The sequence below is a fragment of the Mastigoproctus giganteus genome, chromosome 9 (assembly GCF_048544385.1).
Source record: "Mastigoproctus giganteus isolate SK-2022 chromosome 9, ASM4854438v1, whole genome shotgun sequence".
In the NCBI taxonomy this organism is placed as follows: Eukaryota; Metazoa; Arthropoda; class Arachnida; order Uropygi; family Thelyphonidae; genus Mastigoproctus; species Mastigoproctus giganteus.
This window is the reverse complement of record NC_143583.1, coordinates 187,945,877-187,964,403: the sequence shown is the minus strand read 5'-3', so window position 1 is coordinate 187,964,403 and position 18,527 is coordinate 187,945,877. Positions and strand designations below refer to the sequence as shown.

At 38.7% G+C, this 18,527-nt stretch overlaps 1 protein-coding gene across 2 annotated transcripts in view; it reads right to left on the bottom strand.

The window, feature by feature from the left end:
* The window catches only part of LOC150080956 (uncharacterized protein ZK1073.1-like), a 404,766-nt gene extending 386,939 nt beyond the window's left edge, over positions 1-17,827 (bottom strand). For both annotated transcript variants that reach the window (XM_090381331.1, XM_090381332.1), the window contains exon 1: positions 17,644-17,827. In XM_090381331.1, the coding sequence (XP_090237457.1) occupies positions 17,644-17,706 (63 nt within the window). In that variant the 5' untranslated portion in view covers positions 17,707-17,827. The remainder of the gene's footprint in view (positions 1-17,643) is intronic.
* Positions 17,828-18,527: the final 700 nt, after the last annotated feature.

Below are 18,527 nucleotides of genomic sequence, written 5' to 3'. Positions count from 1 at the left end.
TACCTTGGGTCGCTGGTCCAGGAGAAGAAAGTTGCATCCACCATGGAAATTCACAGCAGAATTGGACAGGCAGCCACTGCGTTCGCCTCGCTCAAATGGTGTCTGTGGAAGAGGACCAACATTTCCACAAAGACTAAAATCCGACTCTTCCGGACTTTGATCCTGCCCATTCTTCTTTACGGATCGGAAACATGGATTTGTCTCAAGTTAGATTTGAACAAACTTGAGGTATTCCAATTGCGATGCCTGCGGCAGATCTTGGGCATCTCTCTTCGCGACCGCATCACTAATGATACCATCCGCGCCAGATGCCAACAGCAACCAACCATTGCCGACCAAATCCAGAAGCGAAGGCTCAGATGGTTTGGCCACGTATGTAGAATGGGCACGAACAGAATACCATCCACACTCCTTTGGAGACAACGACCCACCCAATGGAGCATCCAACGGACCGCGCCTAGGAAAACGTGGGCCAAGCAAGTGGAAGATGACTTGAAGAGCCGACGTCTCGACCTTAACCAGGCCAGGACTGAAGCCATGGATCGTAAGGTATGGAAGAACATCACAGAGCAAGTCTGAATCCCTGCGGCACCTACAGCAGCATACTGGTTGCGTGGCCAACCGCCTCCCCCAGCTGCCAGCTAAGGACCAAAGAAGAAGAAGAAGGCACCTGCAGGGTGATCTGATTGAGGTGTATAAGGCCTTAAATGGGTTGATCACGCTGAATTCTGATGGGATCCTTCCACTTGTTCAGATTACAAACCTAAGGGGGCATAAATTCAAATTAAGAAAGGACAGATGCAGAATAGATGTTCGGAAATTTGCCTTTAGCCAGCGGGTGGTTAATGGTTGGAACAAACTTCATCGGTCGTGGAAGTTGATAGGTTGAATAAATTTAAGGAGGAACTGAACAGGCATTTGGAGGGAATGGTGTGATTTTTTTTTTTTTTTTTTTTGGCTAATGCTGCATAAGCTCATACACTTGCTTTCTTGCATCACATGCCACTACTACTATCAACCCACAAGTTCCAGTCAATATCTGGAAAGTTAAAATCCCCCATTATAAAACACACTGATTTACTGGCCCACACTATTTCTCTGTATAATTGTTCATTGTACTGATCAGAGTAATTTAGCCTATAATAAACTCCTACCCTCATTTTTGCTTTTCCCGTGCTTATGTCACACCAAGTCAAACTTATGTCACACCTCTTGTTTATGCCACACCAAACAGACTCAACATTGCACTGTCCATCTCCACCGATGAGCTAAAACATTATCACCAGCGAGTCATTATGCAAATCGAAGCAACTGCAGGTGAACTACAGCACGTGCGCAGGTCGGGACACTGTATAAAAAACACTTGATACTGGGCTCTGTTAGTCAGTGTTACTCTTATTATTCAGATGGGAAGTTAGCGGACTTAAACGAGTTTGACAAAGGCCAAATTGTATGGCCAGACGACTGGGTCAGAGCATATCCGAAACGGCACAGCTGGTGGGGTGAGTTTGACAAAGGCCAAATTGTATGGCCAGACGACTGGGTCAGAGCATATCCGAAACGGCACAGCTGGTGGGGTGCTCACGGTCAGCCATGTTTAGTACCTACTGAAAGTGGTCCAAGGAGGGAAAACCCACGAACCCCGGCGAGGTGTTGGACGACCACAGCTCATCAATGCTCGAGGTGAGTGAAGGCTCTCCCGGATGGTATGTGGCAACAGAAGGGTGACTGTGGTGCAACTTGTCGGTAATTGGAATGCTAGTGACAGGAGTAATGTATCACAACACACAGTACATCAAACCCTGTTGAAAATGGGACTGCGTAGCTGCATGCCACTCTGAGCACCCATGCTAACCACGGTTCACTGGCGACAGTACCTACAATTGGCATGCAAGCATCAAAACTGGACCTTGAGTGACTGGAAGAAGGTCGTCTGGTCCGATGAATCACGTTTCCTGTTGCACCATGTGGACAGCCAGGTACGTGTGCGTCGTTCACCTGGGGAAGTGATTGCGCCTGGATGCACCATGCGATAAAACATGCAAGTGGTAGCAGTGTCATGCTTTGGGTGATATTCTGCTGGGATACCCAGGGTCCAGTCTTCCATGTGCCGGGCATTCTGATGTCTGCCACCTACCTAAACATCATTGCTGACCAGGTATACCTTCTCGTGGCAACAGTCTTCCTCTCTGGCGGTGCATCTTTCAGCAGGATAATGCGCCATGCCAAACTGCCCGGATTGTTCGAGCCTGGTTCGCAGAACATGAGGAAGACTTCCAGGTATTGGAAGTATCTGGAGGTATCTGGGTGATTTGGAGGTCCTGGCCTCCAAATCACCCAGACATCAATCCCATCAAGAATCTGTGGTTTGTGTTGGAACAGCAACTCCGATCTGCAGCCTCTCAACCACGGACCCTACAGGAGTTAAAGGATCTGCTGGTTATGTGTTGGTACCAGATACCACAAGGCACATTTAGAAATCTTGTAGCATTCGTGCCTCACCAGGTGTGAGCTGTTTTGGCTGCATGAGGAGGACCAATATCATATTATTCAGCGAGGGGAATGCCAGAGGTGTATTCAACTCTGGCAGTAAGCTAGAGAATCTTGTAATAACTGAGAGTAAAGTGGAGGAGAAATTGTTGAAGGTAAATACAAGAAAGGCACCTGGGGTGGATGGGATCTATCCAGTTATATTAAAGGAGGAAGCAAAGGAAGTAAGCAAACCCTTAGCCATAATTCAGAGAGTTTCCTTGGACTCAGGGGAAGTACCCATGGACTGGAGATGTGCAAATGTGACCCCAATTCACAAAGGAGGATCAAAGGGCGACACAAGTAATTATAGACCTGTTAGTTTAACTTCTGTTCCTGGAAAATTAATGGAGGCACTGGTTAAAGAAGCACTGCAGGATCATCTAGACAAGACTTCAGTTATAGCTCAGACACAGCATAGTTTTGTTAAGGGGAAGTCTTGCCTGACCAATTTCATTGAATACTATGATGCAGTCACAAAAGAACTGGATGCAAGGAATAACTTTGATATTATATACTTGGATCTTAGAAAGGCTTCTGATACTGTTGCACATGGAAGACTGCTGCGCAAATTGGAGCAGTGTGGCACTGGAGGCAAATTGCTGCTATGGATAAAGGGGTGGTTGAGGGGGAGAAGACAGAGAGTGGTAATCAATGGACACTGCTCATCGTGGACTAATGTTATTAGTGGAGTCCCTCAGGGTTCAGTATTGGGTCCATTATTGTTTTCTGTATTTATAAATGATATTGATGATGGTATATTATATCAGCTTAATGTCCAAGTTTGCAGACGATACGAAGGTTGGCAGGGTTGTCAAGCTACTGACACTATGCTACTGCAACAGGATCTGGAAAGGTTGAGCAGATGGGCTGAGAGGTGGCAAAAGTTTAACATTGACAAATGTAAAGTACTACATATGGGAAACAGCAACCCCAGAGCAACGTATCAACTCGGTGGTACTACACTGACAGTGGTAGAGAATGAAAGGGACCTTGTGCGGGCAGATATGAAGTTTTCTGAGCAGTGCAGATGGGCTGCAAGAGTAGCTCATTGTGTATTGTCAATGATATATAGGAATTTTTCTAGCAGGGATAAGGAAGTGATTATTCCCTTGTTAAGGCAAAGGGTCAGGCCACACCTAGAGTACTGTATACAAGTCTGGAGGCCTCATTTCAAGAAGGATGTAGAGATGCTGGAACGAGTACAGAGAAGGGCAACAAGATTAGTGAATGGAACAAAGGGGGTGCTCTTACGAAGAAAGGCTTAAGTTTTGCAAATTACAGTGTCTGGGGACTAGGCACCAGTGAGGTGATCTGATAGAGGTGTATAAAGCCTTGAGTGATTTGAGCATGCTCAATGCTGATGGGATTCTTCCTCTTGCTCAGAATAATCACCTGAGAGGACATAAATTCAAATTGAGAAAAGACAGATGTAGGATGATGTGAGGAAATTTGCCTTTAGCCAGCGGGTGGTTGGTTGGTGGAATAAACTTCCATCCCTTGTCGTGGAAGTTGATAGCCTAAATAAGTTTAAGGCTCAGCTGGACAGGTATTTCGAACGAACAGAGGGGTGAAGTGGAAGTGGTTATTTTTTATTTATTTATTATTTTTTTTTTTTTGGCTGATGCTGTATAAGCTTGCTTTCTTGCATCAAATGCCTCTACTAATGCTAATGCTAATATTAGGTAGGTGGTCATAATGTTTTGGATCATCGGTGTATGTCAACTGGATGCACTTCCTTAGATTTTGTTTCCTAACTAACAGCATAATGCCTCCATCCTTCCGATCCTTTCTGTACACATTGTACTCCTTATATATATATATATATATGCGTGATACCACGTTTCTGATATCCCAACAATATCCACCTTTGAGGTCAGCCCTTCAAATTCCTCAAATTTATTTACTATACTCTAAGCATTGGTGTACATGCAAGTATACATGCACCTGTTCTTACTCTAAGTTACTCTAACACAGCCCATGTATTTACTTGTTTCATGACCGCCAGCAGTTCCTGAAATCTCCAGCAACTTGCGTTCCAGGCTGCAGCTCATTCCAATCGAAGCAATGCAAGAATCATTTCCACCTCTGCCTGCAGCTACTGTTAATAATCTATTAGTCTGTGAATCACCCAATTATTGCATTAAGAATTACATTATATATAATACATTAAGAATCTACAGATAATGGAACCACTAAGCGGTTGTGTCAGTGTAGTGTTTAGGATATACTGAAATGTAACTACTATCAGGGGAAAATGGAAGGGTTTTTTACTTTTATGAAGGTGACTACAATGGTCTCAGACAGTTTCTAAGTTCTATACAGTGGGACCAACTGATGATGTTGCCAATAGCAAATTCAAAATGGGAAACATTCAAGGAATTAATCTTGGAAGCTACTAGCTTTTTCATACCAACTAAAAAATACTGTTCAAGGTTTAGACCTAAATGGATGTCAGATGAACTAATAGACTTATGGCAAAGAAGAAAAATGCATGGGATGCATATAATATCAGGTGACACAGATGCCTATGGTAGATATAAGCTAGTCTGTAATCAAGTCACAAAGAGGTTAAGCAAGTGAAGGCAGATTATGAGAAATCTTTGGCAAAGGGTGCAAAGAAAAACATCAAAGACTTCTTTACTTATGTAATTTCTAGAAGGAAGGGAATGAATCAGATTGGTCAATTTAATATAGATGTTTCAGCTGTTAATGATCCTGCTCAGATAGCTGACAAACTAAGAGTATTTTGCATCTACATTCACACATGAGGAATTGTGTAGGGAAGTGGAAGCCAGAAGCTTATCAAAATCTATCAGGGAGATAAATGATTTTGTAAAAACTGAGAAATTGTTGAAGTTAAACATAAGAAAGGCACCTGGGATGGATGGGATCTATCCAGTTATATTAAAGAAAGCAGCAAAGGAACTAGGCAAGCTCTCAGCAATAATTATGAAAGCATCCTTGGCCTCAGGGGGATGTTCCCACATATTGGAGTTGTGCAAAAATATCCCCAATTCACAAGGGAGTGGGGAATCAAAGGATGACAGAAGTAATTACAGACCTGTTAGTTTAACTTCTGTTCTGGGGAAAATAATGGAGTTACTGGTTAAAGACGCATTGGAGGATCATCTAGACAAGGCTGCAGATATAGTTCAGACACAGCATGGGTTTGTTAAGGGGGAGTCTTATCTGACCAATTTGATTGGATAGTATTATGTGGTCACAAAGGAACTGGATGCAAAAAATAATTTTGATATAATATACTTGGATTTCAGGAAAGCGTTTGATATGTTGCACTTGGAAGACTACTGTACAAATTGGAGCAGTATGGCATTAAGGGGAATTTGTTACAATGAATAAAAGGATGATTGAGCGGAAGAAGACAGTGGTAATCAATGGATATTGCTTTTCGTGGACTAATATTATTAGTGGTGACCTCTAGGGTTCAGTGTTAGGCCCATTGTTGTTTTGTATATTTATCAATATTAATGACGGTATCTCAAGCTTAATGTCAAAGTTTGCAGATGATACAAGGTTGGGAGGATTGTAAATAACAGTAATGACAGTATGCTGCTGCAACAGCATCTGAAAAAGTTGGGCAGATGGGCTGAGAAGGGCAACTGAAGTTTAACATGGAAAAATGCAAAGTACTGCATATTGGTAGCAGTAACCCCAGAGTAACGTACCAACTGTGAAATACTACAGTCAGGGTAGTGGTTTCCTCTGCCCACAGGAGTAGGAGGCTTTGATTCCTGAATGCCTGTGCAGGGAGGAGAAATTTTAATATTTTATTTTATTATTAATATATATTTTTTTATTATTACTTATTTATTATTATTTATTTTTGTTTGTTTTTATTATTTACTCTATTTTTATATATATGTATTTTTTTTTATTTATTATTTTATTTCATTATATTATTTATTTTATTATTTTTTTTTTTTTTATTGCTGGCTCCCAGGCTTGGGCAACTTGGGGGTGGGATTGCTTGCACCCTCTGATCTAGCACTTTTACCTGAGGGTGTGAGAATTTTGCGTAGTCAGCACAGACAGTATAGTAGACCTATGCCCAGCTCCACATTCATAAGGACAGGCATCAGGTAGCAGTTATCCTAGGTGATGACTGCTCTCTGGTGGCTGGGTGCCCTGTATATACACCTAACACTTTTTTTTTTCTTTTCCAGGATTGTTTAAGTATAATAAAGTTAGTGATATTAGGTGGATTTGGAGAAATGTCCAGGGGCCACCAAAGACAATAATAATACTAATAATAAGCCAGGATAGTGGATAATGAAAAAGTCCTGGGAGAATTCTGCAGGCAGATATTAAGTTTTCTGAGCAATGTAGACAAGTTGCAAGAGCAGCTCATGGGGTCTTGTCAATGATATACAGGAATTTTGCTAGCAGAGGTAAGGAGGTGATTATCCCTTTGTACAAGGAAATGGTCAGGGCCACACTTTGAGTACTGCATACAGGCCTGGAGGCCTCATTTTAGGAAGGATAGAGCTGCTAGAATAAGTTGGTTGAGTTTTATTGGCGCATCAGCAACTTAGGCTATAATGCACCACTAGAATAAGTACAAAGAAGGGAAACAAGGTTGGTGAGGGGAAACAAAGGTCTGCTCTTACCAAGAAAGGCTTAAGTTTTGGAAATTGCAGCGTTTCGAGACTAGTAACCTGCAAGGTGATCTAACTGAGGTGTGTAAGGTCTTGAATGGGTTGAGCATGCTGAATTCTAATGGGATTCTTTCTCTTTCTCAGATTACAAACCTGAGGGGGCATATATTCAAACTGAGGAAAGACAGTTGTAGAATAGATGTGCAGAAATTTGCTTTAACCAGCAGGTGGTTAATTGCTGGAACAAACTTCCATCTGTTGTTGTTGAAGTTGATAGCTTAAATAAATTCAAGAAAAAACTGGAAAAACATTTAGAGCAAATGGATGGGTGAGATGGGAAGGTTTTTTTTTTGGCTAATTCTGTATAAGTTAGCTTTCTTACATTACATGCCTCTGCTAATGCATCATATGAATAGAATATACCAAGTTTTTATCATGAAACAGAACCAAGCTGACTGATTTTCAGAATGGTATTATTGTCAGATGTTGCATTGTAGCTTGTCAGCTTGTGCAAATACTACTTTTACACCATTCAAAGTTGACGATTTGTAATTGACCATTGGTAATATTATCATGCAGTGGAAGAGTGATCATCACCTTTGAGAGGGACACAGGAAGTGAACAGAAGCTCACTCCTTCTGACCAGAGGGTACATAATCAAAAGGGAAGTGTGACAATCATTGCAGATTATCATGCAAAATATTAACCAGAAGTCTAAGGCATCAACAGGAGCTGAGGTCTGTATGATACCCTACACCACATAGAGCCTCAGTTTTTTTTTTTTTTTTTTTTTTTTGGCTTATGGGAGCACATAAGTCAAATATCACTAACCACAATTAATTTTCTCACTTTGCATGGTACAATGAATGCCATAATTGGTTCATAGAGCAGTGGAAATAGATGAACAACTCTGGTGAAATGGTGAACAACTCTGGTCTAACATCAACTACTGGTGATCCTACACTGGTTGCTGACAAACTGAATATTTCGTATCTACATTTACACATGAACGGGTTTTTAGGAATGAAGATACCAGATGTATATTACATTCTAACTGGGAATAAAAGATTTTAAGTTAACTGAAAGGAAGGTACGAAAAATTTGTTAAAGCTAAAAGTAAATAAAGCACCTGGGGCTGATGGAATTTATCCAATTATGTTAAAAGCAGAAGCAAAATAACTTAAGTAAATATTTAGCAATAATTATGAGAATTCAGAGCCTCCCCAGAATATAAGGATAGATTCAGGTAAGGTCCCCACAGACAAGATGGGCAAACATCTGTCCTGTTCATGAAGGGAGGGAGGGAGGGAGGGGTCAAAGGGAAACAAGTAACTACAGAACTGGAAGCTTGATTTCTGTACAAGAGAAAATAATGTGTCAGCGGTCAGCAATTACAGGTTCATCTTCCCAGGAATGCAGTTATATGGCAATCGCTGATTTGTTAAGGGCATATCCTGTTGGACAAATTAATTATTTATGGGGTAATCATGAGGGACTGAATGAAAAATATAAATTTGGCATTACATACTTAGATTTCAGTCAAACTTTTGATATTTTACACTAGAAGGCCTGCTATACAAATTGGAGAAGGGCAACATTAAGGGGAGGTTATTACTATAGATAAAGGGGGGTGGTTGAGTTGCAGAGAGGGGATAGTTAGTAAAAGGAAGTAGCCACTGCTTTTCATGGCCTAATGTTATTAGTGGAGTCCCAGGGTTTGGTGCTGATTTCCTTACTGTTTTCAATAATTATTAACATAACCCATGAAGGCAAACAAGGGCATATCCTGTTGGACCATCAAACATCCCTACACATGTGGGCAGGGTGGTTAATGACAACAATCAGGATATGTTATTCCAACCAGAATCTGGTAACTAGGCACCTATGAGGAAACCTGACTAAAGTGTTTAAGGCTCTAAATGGACTGAGTGAACTAAATGTTGTTAGCATCCTTACTCTTTTCTCAGACCACAACAAAGGGAACATATATTTAGGTTGGAAAAGGTTGGTTGAATGCAGGATAGATACAAGAAAATTTGCTTTCAGCCAGAAAGAGTAATTAATAGTTGGAAGCCTTACTTAATGCCAGATGGAACTAACTTCTATATGGCACTGTGGAAGTAGGCAATCTAAAAAATGATTGGGCAAATTATTAGTATTAGAATGATGCAAGAAAGCAATTTGAATTTATGCTTCATGTATGTAATCTGAGTAGGATTCCACCAGCATTAAACTTGCTCAATCCATTCAAAACCTTAAACATTTCCTCACCTCACAGGGGGCCTAGTTTCCAGATGCTTTAATTTGCAGTAGTGCAGCCTTTCTTCGTAATGCCACCCTTTTGTTCCCTTCACCAATTTTGTTGCACCCCCCCACTGGAACAGGTGGGGGAATTGAGATGTTTGTTTGTTATTTGGTTTTTAGGAGCATTAGCAACTAAGGCCATATTGCTCCGAGAATATGTGGTGGTCATTCCCTGACATTTCCACATCCTCCATATTTGGTGGTGACGGGCTCGAACCCCGGTCTAATCAAGAAGCGTGTGTTACGCACTGCTGCTCCTTCCCACCTGGCTACGGAGGCGCCTGGGGGGAGGGAAATGAGAGCCAGCAGTCCAGGGCCAAGACAATAGGGCTGCCAACCTCCCCATCAAACATCCCTACACATTGTAATATAAACAAAACCACTACTACTACTACTACATATCTACTATAAACTATCCAGTCATGGATACTAGTTTTATCAATCCTTCTTCAACTTTATTTAAACTACCCACTTCTGCAATACAAGGTGAAATTTTATTCAAATAATCAATCACTCATTGGCGGCTGAAAGCAATTCTAAACTCCAGTTTAATTTTGTCCCCCCCCCTGTGTGTGTGTGTGTGTGTGTGTGTTGTCTGAGAAAGAGCAAGGATGCCAACAGCATTTAGTTTACTCAATTCATTTAAAACCTTAACAGATCTCTTCAATCATGTATCCTCATAAACATCAAGTTTCCGGATATTGCGATTTCCAGAACTCAAGAATACACTTCCATAAGGATGGTGCATCAGAGGTGTATTTATATATTGATGCACTAAGCACACACCTGGGTTCCCAAAATAATTGATATACAGTTGGACCTCTCGTTAACGAACTTCCATATAGCAAATTTTTTGATTTCCCCTTGGTCATTACATTGAAAATAATTTCCGTATAACGAAGAAAATTATTATTATTATTACTAGCCACATACTGCAAGGAAACCTGAGGCTTATGCTGCACCAGCGAAAAAAAATTCCGAGTTACCCTGAGTGAGAGAGGGGGGGGGAAAATCACCAAAAAGAGAATGATAATATCCAGCTCAGGACCTTGAGTGTGCCAAGCCCATACTCACCAGATGTGATGCATACTGACCTCAGCGATATGGCCATGATTGATGGGTGCAGACTCTGCCCAGTGTCACGTGATCTCCTGAACATACAGAAACCTGTCCCACACTGGCCTGGGATTACTCTAATGGCCAGTGTCAGCATCCCACACCATGCCAGCTATGAAAAGCATACTGTATTGCTCCTTAAATATTACCATCACAATGAAAGTGCCTTCTATTTCCATATAATGAACTGATTTTGAAAGACTTGGGTACGCCCAAGTCTTTCAAAATCAGTGCATTGTTCACACCTCTGACCTTTAGGCTATAGAGCTGATGCTGCAGAAAGCATGGATTAGGAGCTAAAAGGATTAATAATTAAGATCTGCAGATTCTAAAACATTCCACAATTTAGTGGTGCCCATAAAACCTATACAACTGCCTCTATTGTACCAAGAAGTTGTGCTGGTCAACTGCTATCTATGATTGGGCAAATTATTAATATTAGAATGATGCAAGAAAGCAAGCAATTTGAATTTATGCTTCATGTATGTAATCTGAGTAGGATTCCACCAGCATTAAGCTTGCTCAATCCATTCAAAACCTTAAACATCACCTCACAGGGGCCTAGTTTCCAGATGCCGTAATTTTGATTGAAGCATATTCCTAATGCCGATATTGGCTGTTTTCAACTGTAAGCACCCTATCAGAGAATTAGGGGAGAGTGATTTTCCGTATTATAGGAAATTCATCTGTTGTTTTGCATTCACACTTGCATTAAGTTTCACCTATCTCTGTTTACATAGTAGGTACAAGTGATCCCTAAATCAGTTTGCTTTAGCTTCTTGTGCAAGTAACCTTACAATGTCTAAGAGAAAATCATTGAGTTTAGTTGAAAAAAGCAAAAGTGCTTAATAGTATAGTTCAGGGCATTAAAAAAAAAAAAAAGAAAGAAATCACTTTAAAATTTGGTATCCCTGCCAGTAGTGTCAGCCATTCTGAAAAACTGTTTTTCGATTCTCAAACTGTTTGAGGAAATGGGACCCAGTCAGAAGCGTGCAAAATTATACCTATATGAAGAAGTAGATGAAGCCGTTTTTAAGTGGGTGAAGTTGATTTGAGACCAAAACATGCCGATATCAGGGACATTAATAAAAGAAATGGCTATGGATTACGCATCTTTTTCTGGGGCATAAAACATTCCAAGCCAGTTCTGGTTGGCTGGACAAATTTAAAAAGCACCATGGCTTAGTCGAAAAAATTATTTCCAGTGAAAGTGGAATTGTAATCAAAGAAGACTGTACCCATTGGAAAGAAACAGTTTAAAAAAAAAAAATATGGAGGACTACGAGCCTAGAGACATTCATTGTTGATGAAACAGTATTTTTTAAATGTTTGCCAAACAAGACACTGGCTTTTAAAGGTGATAAATGGCTTTTAAAGGTGGTAAAAATGAGAGAATTACAGTCTTGACTGATGCAAATGTGGCTGGTAATGAAAAACTGAAGCTTTTGGTAATAGGCAAAAGTAAACAAACCCAATGTTTCAAAGGAGTAAAGTCATTAGATTTGGATTACAACTATAGTCGAAGCTCTTTATAGTGACCCTTTTTAACGTCCCAAACGTTATAGCATCCTATGTGATTGGTCCCGGTCAATTTCTCATTAACCTAATGCTATTTTATGAACAATCAATATAACGTCCTTCAGATATAACAACTGTTTTCTCATTCCCCTGGGGGTCGCATAGAGCTTCCACTGTACAACAAAAAATCTTGGATGACAAGTGAAATTTCTGAACAGTGGATCCTAAATTTCAATAGAAAAATGATGAAAGAAAACATAAATATCGCACTGATTGTCAACAACTGCTCTGCTCACCTTCACTTGGTAATTTCGAAGCTTACAAGTGTGAAGCTTGTTTTCTTCCCTCTGAATACATTGTATAAGCCTGAAGAACTTGTTTGTGGTGTCCAAATCCAAATACCCATCAATTAATTTCAAGGCAATCCACATCAGAACTAAACTGACAAAAAAATTTTCTTGACATCATTTCTGTGTATGTGCCACCTAAGTCCTCCATAGAAATATATTCTGAATTTTTAAACTGGACTATCACTAAAATTTCAAAAAACAACTCCATTATTATTGGTGGCGACTTTAAATTACTGTCATCATCCAGTGATCTTTCCAACTTTGTAACATCTCAGTTGAAAATCTTAGGTTTAAAGCCTTTAATCTCATCGCCTACCAGAAAGAAACACTAGCAGGGATAAGGAGGTGATTATCCCTTTGTATAAGGCAATGGTCAGGCCACACCTTGAGTACTGTATACAAGTCTGGAGGCATTTCAGCTGTTGAATGAGTACAGAGAAGGGCAACAAGATTAGTGAATGGAATAAAGGGTTGCTCTTACGAAGAAAGGCTTAAGTTTTGCAAATTACAGCATCTGGAGACTAGGCACCTGCGAGGTAATCTGATTGAGGTGTATAAAGCCTTGAATGGTTTTAGCATGCTTAATGCTGATGGGATTCTTCCTCTTGCTCAGAATAATTGCCTGAGAGGGCATAAATTCAAATTCAGGAAAGACAGTTGTAGGATAAATGTGCGGAGGTTTGCCTTTAGCCAGAGGGTGATTGATTGCTGGAATAAACTTCCATCTGTCGTTGTAGATGTTGATAGCTTAAATAGATTCAAGGTAGAACCAGACAAAGATCTGGAGCATTTTTTTTTTTGTTTGTTCGGTTTTTTTTGGCTGATACTATATAAGCTTGCTTTCTTGCATCATGTGCCTTTGATAATGCTAACACACTAAACCAAATATTTTCTAACACTGCAATGACCTCCAAACTCCCACTCTCAATTTCATTTGTATCTGATCATGATCCAATTTCTAAACAACTGTCCTCTGACATACCATCTCAGTCTAATAAGAATCCTGTATATAAAAAGACATCTTTTAACTTCAAATATTTGAAACAAGAGATTTGTCTGGATCTCCTAAGTCTGTACCCCCATGATAGTTTGGTCAACTCTCCTACAGAATTGGCATACACTTTCTTCACAACCTGGTTGGCCTCAATCTCAAAAATTGCTGAGTAAAAAATTTCTGCCCCCTCTTTCAACTCAAAATTTGGTGTACAAGTTGTACACCACAACTTGATTCTATTTTCAAATTAAAACAAAAGTTTTTCAGGAACTTTAAAAAATCAAACTCTGAAAATGACTATCTAACTTTTTTATCTTACCGTAATCAATTTAACAAAATAAAAAGAAATCTAACAATTCACATCTGCTGGATTAAGAAAAATTCTACAATATACCCCAAAATATCCCACCCCTTACTGCCAGATTTTAATTTAAACTGTTGGTTGGAACACAACTTGCTTCGACGATGAAACCAATTCTTGCCCAGAATTTAAAGAATGTATACACTATCAAAAATTTAAGCAAATTTCTATCTTGAAAGATGTGATTAAAGACACGATTAAAAATCTCCCTCCTAAAGGTACCATTGGCTATGATAATATACCTATATTCATGATCAAAATTGAGAATGTCTACATTTTAGACCTTTTATTTTTCAATAAAGCCTTTTTTGCCCCTCTGAATGGACTCATTACAAAATCTTCCCAATACCGAAATGCAAAAACATTAAAAGCAACAAGGACATTAGGCCAATATCAATTTCATCCTCTGTCCTAAAACAACTGGAAAGATCCATGCTTCCAACAATTAGGAAATAATTTTTCCCAATACATAATAATCAGACTCACTACACAATTACTGGCAGGTCCATTTCGACTAAGCTACTCACACAACAAATCTAATAATTCTAAAGTCCCTTAACTCTAAAAATCAAATCAACAAAATTTATACTGATATCAGCTCTGCATTTGATGCGATCTCAATAAACTCTCTCTCCTGAATCTGCTCAAATAGTTTTACCTCATTAATGGAATTCAATTAAATTACTTTGCCAACATCCTAAATGAAAGGGTTCTTGTAGCAAACTTCAATAATAAATCTTATCGTTCTATATGCTCTTCTGGAATCCCCTCAGGGTGGGATGCTATTCGCAATAATGTTTCTCTGCAATCCTCCAACCTTTCTTATTAACTCATAAGCATGTAATTTCTTATGCAGATGATGTAATCAGTACACAAGAGCTTATCTGTAACACTCTCAAAGAATTCTCCTCGCACCTCTTTTTTTTTTTTTTTTTTTTGTTAGTTGTTGGCGCATCAGCTTCTGTGGCCATAATGCACCACCCAAAGTTTTTGCATTTACTCTGATCCAAGCCCGAGGTGGGATTCGAACCCACAACCTTTGGGTTGCCAGGCAGGCACTTACCCACCCGGCTAGCCCAGTCAGCCCTCACACCTCAACTCTTTTAATCTCACCCAACCCATCAAAATCTAGTCACCTCCAAATTTCACTTAGAAAGAATATCTTTCTGATCACTGCCTCACTTAATTCTCAAACCATTTCTATTGTCCAAGAGTCCGAAATCATTTTGGACTTGTGGACTTTCACGTGCATTTGTGAACACATTGGTTTAGTAAAAATAATCTCATAACAGGTAGTTGATAGGTTTAAGTATAAAAGAAGGGTGGATATCATTCGCAAAAAACACTTTACTTTTTGTGAGAACGGAGTGTATCCGAATAAGTTTGGTCCCTTACAATAAATTTAGACAATTTTATATTTTAACCTATGTTCCTTAAAGATAAATTCAACAATTGTTTTCAGCTCTCATGTTAACATGGGGTATTGTTTTGGTTTTTGGGGGGTGTTGATGGCTGCCGACTTCTCCTGATGCATTTTGTTGGAGATGAGAATTGAGTGCATGACAATCTTTTAATAAGTATTTATTTATATAATTTTAATGTAATTTTCGAAATCGATTTTATTTAATATTGGGCATCAGTAGGCCTCCGTAGCTGAGTAGTCAGGAGCAGATGTGCAGTAGCACATGCTCCTTGAGTAGACCGGGGTTCAAGCCCCTGACTGCTAAATACAGTTGATCTGTCAACCCGCACTGGACCAGCATGGCAGATTATGGTCCATTTCCCTCAACGTAAATTGTTGAGGAGGCTTCCATCCTGCAGTGGGTTGATAATGGCTGCAGTTTACGTCTTTTTTTTTTTTTTTTATGGGATGGACATTTATTCGTATAATTATATTATCACATAATCCTTCTAATGTGAGTGCTGAGAGAATTCTGTTCCTACATAAAAGGTATGAGGTTTCCTTTTATAGTTTATAATAATAACATTAGTAGGACATATTGAGCTTTATTGCTCTTTTGATCTCAATCAGTAAAATCCAGTGTACGACAAAAAAATAACCAAATTTTTACAAAATAATTCTTAAAAGTGTATTAATATATTATATGCATCATGTAAGTAGTCATTTCTTAATATGTGTGTATTAATAAATTGTTTAAAATATTAGAAAATTTATTCATTCCCACTTATTTGTGATGTACTTTCCATCTCTTACTATATTTCTGAATGTTGAATTACAGTATTTTTCATTGTTGAAAAGGTCATATTTCTGTCTGAAAAATTGAAATTTAATCTCGAGGTGAGGGCCTAAATCCATGACATTCAGAAATCCATGAAAAAATCCAAATTCAGAAATCCATGAAAAACTTATATATGGAGGTTGGAGGGGGTTGAGAATTGGAAAATTTTAAATTTTGAGTTACAATACAGACAAAGTTTATCTTGCCAGAGTAAAACAGTCAGGAAGGTTCTATGGTATTCTATATTCTTGGGATAATTGTCCCTGTTTAGTTAAAGTATATATATTACTCTATAAAAGACATTATGCAGCAGTGCAGGAGTTTATATTACAACATAAACTCATTCCATCTGAGTGGTAGCATGTGTAGTTACTAGTCACACTCACAGACTTGTTACTATATGTTATTGTTATGTTACATAACATTTTTAAAAGAACTGAAGTACAAGGTAGAACCAAAATTTTCAGGGCTGAATTTGCCAAAAATATCTGAACATCAGATCTCTGTAGAGAGAATGACCATACCTGGTATATTATATTCAAATCTGGAGGCTTCCTCTAAAAATCAACAGAGAACTATAAACAGATCAAAGAACAACCAGATTTATGGGAGACAGAGGAAGACTGTCCCAAAGAAGAACAACACAGATTTGGAATACAATGGTTAGCAATAAATCTTGTGGGGTGAACAGGTGCTGATAAGGCATATAAAGTTCTGAACAGAATGAACAAAATTAAAGATTTTAATAGTAGATTATATAAGAATCAGGACACACACAAACAAAATCTTAGGAAGTAAGGGAACACTATATTGCATAATAAATCATTAGAATAAATTACCACTGAGGTAGAGAGCTTGTCAAAATTTGAGTGATTCGGCAATTTTCATGCATCTTAAATTATGTACAGTGTGCATATACATACACACTGTACATCATTTAACCATTCATACAAATTGAAAAGATCAATAAGATATGGAAAAAATAAAATGAATCAACCCAAGATTGACAGATTCTACAAAATTTGAGTCCAGCTATATGAGCTGGGCACAAAACCACATTACATTGGTTAATGTTTCTCTGGAGGGACATCTGTCTAACCAAACACGACGAAATTGTTCTCTTTATCCAGATAATACGAAGCTTGTTGTCAATGAAGTGAAAAATGGCATGTCGGATTCTAATTATAATGACTGTAGTAGTACTATACGCCAAAGAGCGTCCTGCCTCAGTCTTGGCGTGTTTATCCTCCTCCCTTTCAGCTGTTTTAAAATAGGAAAACGAGTTATCGATTTAAAAACAGAGGGAAGGGAGATAAACACCCAAACTAGCACTAACGATAGCAGGTTAGGCATGTCAATCACTGCCTTCTTCCTCTTTTCACAGCTATTCTGGAAGGGGGACCCTGTTCTAGTTTTACCTCGTCCCCTCATCATACCATTAACAGTGTAACTAATAAATCTCTAACTTCTGGAGAAAAAAAAACAAAGAAAAATACTATAAGTTCTCCTCCATCCTCAATACCATACTAAATTTACTCAAAAGACGAAGCGTTGGCAGAGAATCGTTCCGACAATCTGACTAATCAATCTAATAAATTATTAGTGCCTTTACCTCTTCAAGCACATAATCACAAGGACACAAAGAAGAGGTTACATCCGACGGCTTCACCGTCATTGTAATCGAAATATTCAGCGTTAATTTGCCAAAGTAAATTAACTCAGCCAAAAAGTATCTATATATAATGTAGACAGACAAATATTGCGAACCACTGCAGAAATGCTAATCCCAAAACAGCATTAGGTTGACCGCAGAAATCTAAAACGTCACCTGGTGTAAGAAAAATAAATTACATTATAAACCATAATTATTTCTTCAATTAATTTTTATATACTGTACTGTACTTCACTTTCTTTTCTTTGTTTTTATTTCTTTATTTAATTTTTTTTCTTTTTATTTTTATTTTCTTTACTGAAAGTCGTTTGGAAATAACGATAAATACAAATCAGGCGCAGAATGACGACGGCAATCTTTTCGGTCATCAAATATAAGCTGAACGTGATTTCGCAACAGAAAGGAAACTATAACCCCAGGGGCTCACTTCTGGTGAGTATGGGCTTGGCACACCCAGGGTTCTGAGCTGGATATCATCATTCTTCCCTTTCTTGGTGATTCCCTTTTGACTCTCTCTCTCAGGGTAACTCGGGAATTTTTTTTTTTTTTTTTTTTTTGGCTGGTGCAGCATAGCCTCAGGCTTCGTTGCGCCATGTGCCTAATAATAATGATAATAAAATGTCCATCCACTAAAAAAAAAAAAAAGTACAAAAAAACAAATCGCATTAAGGCCACCTGAAAATTACCTCATCTACACATGTGAATTTTGTCTGTATGTTTGTTTGTTTGTTTGTAGGGCTATAGGACCGTCGCAACTTAAACCGTATTGCACCTTTATATTATGCCTATCGATTGAATGTTTTATCTGAAGGTTTTCTGTTTTG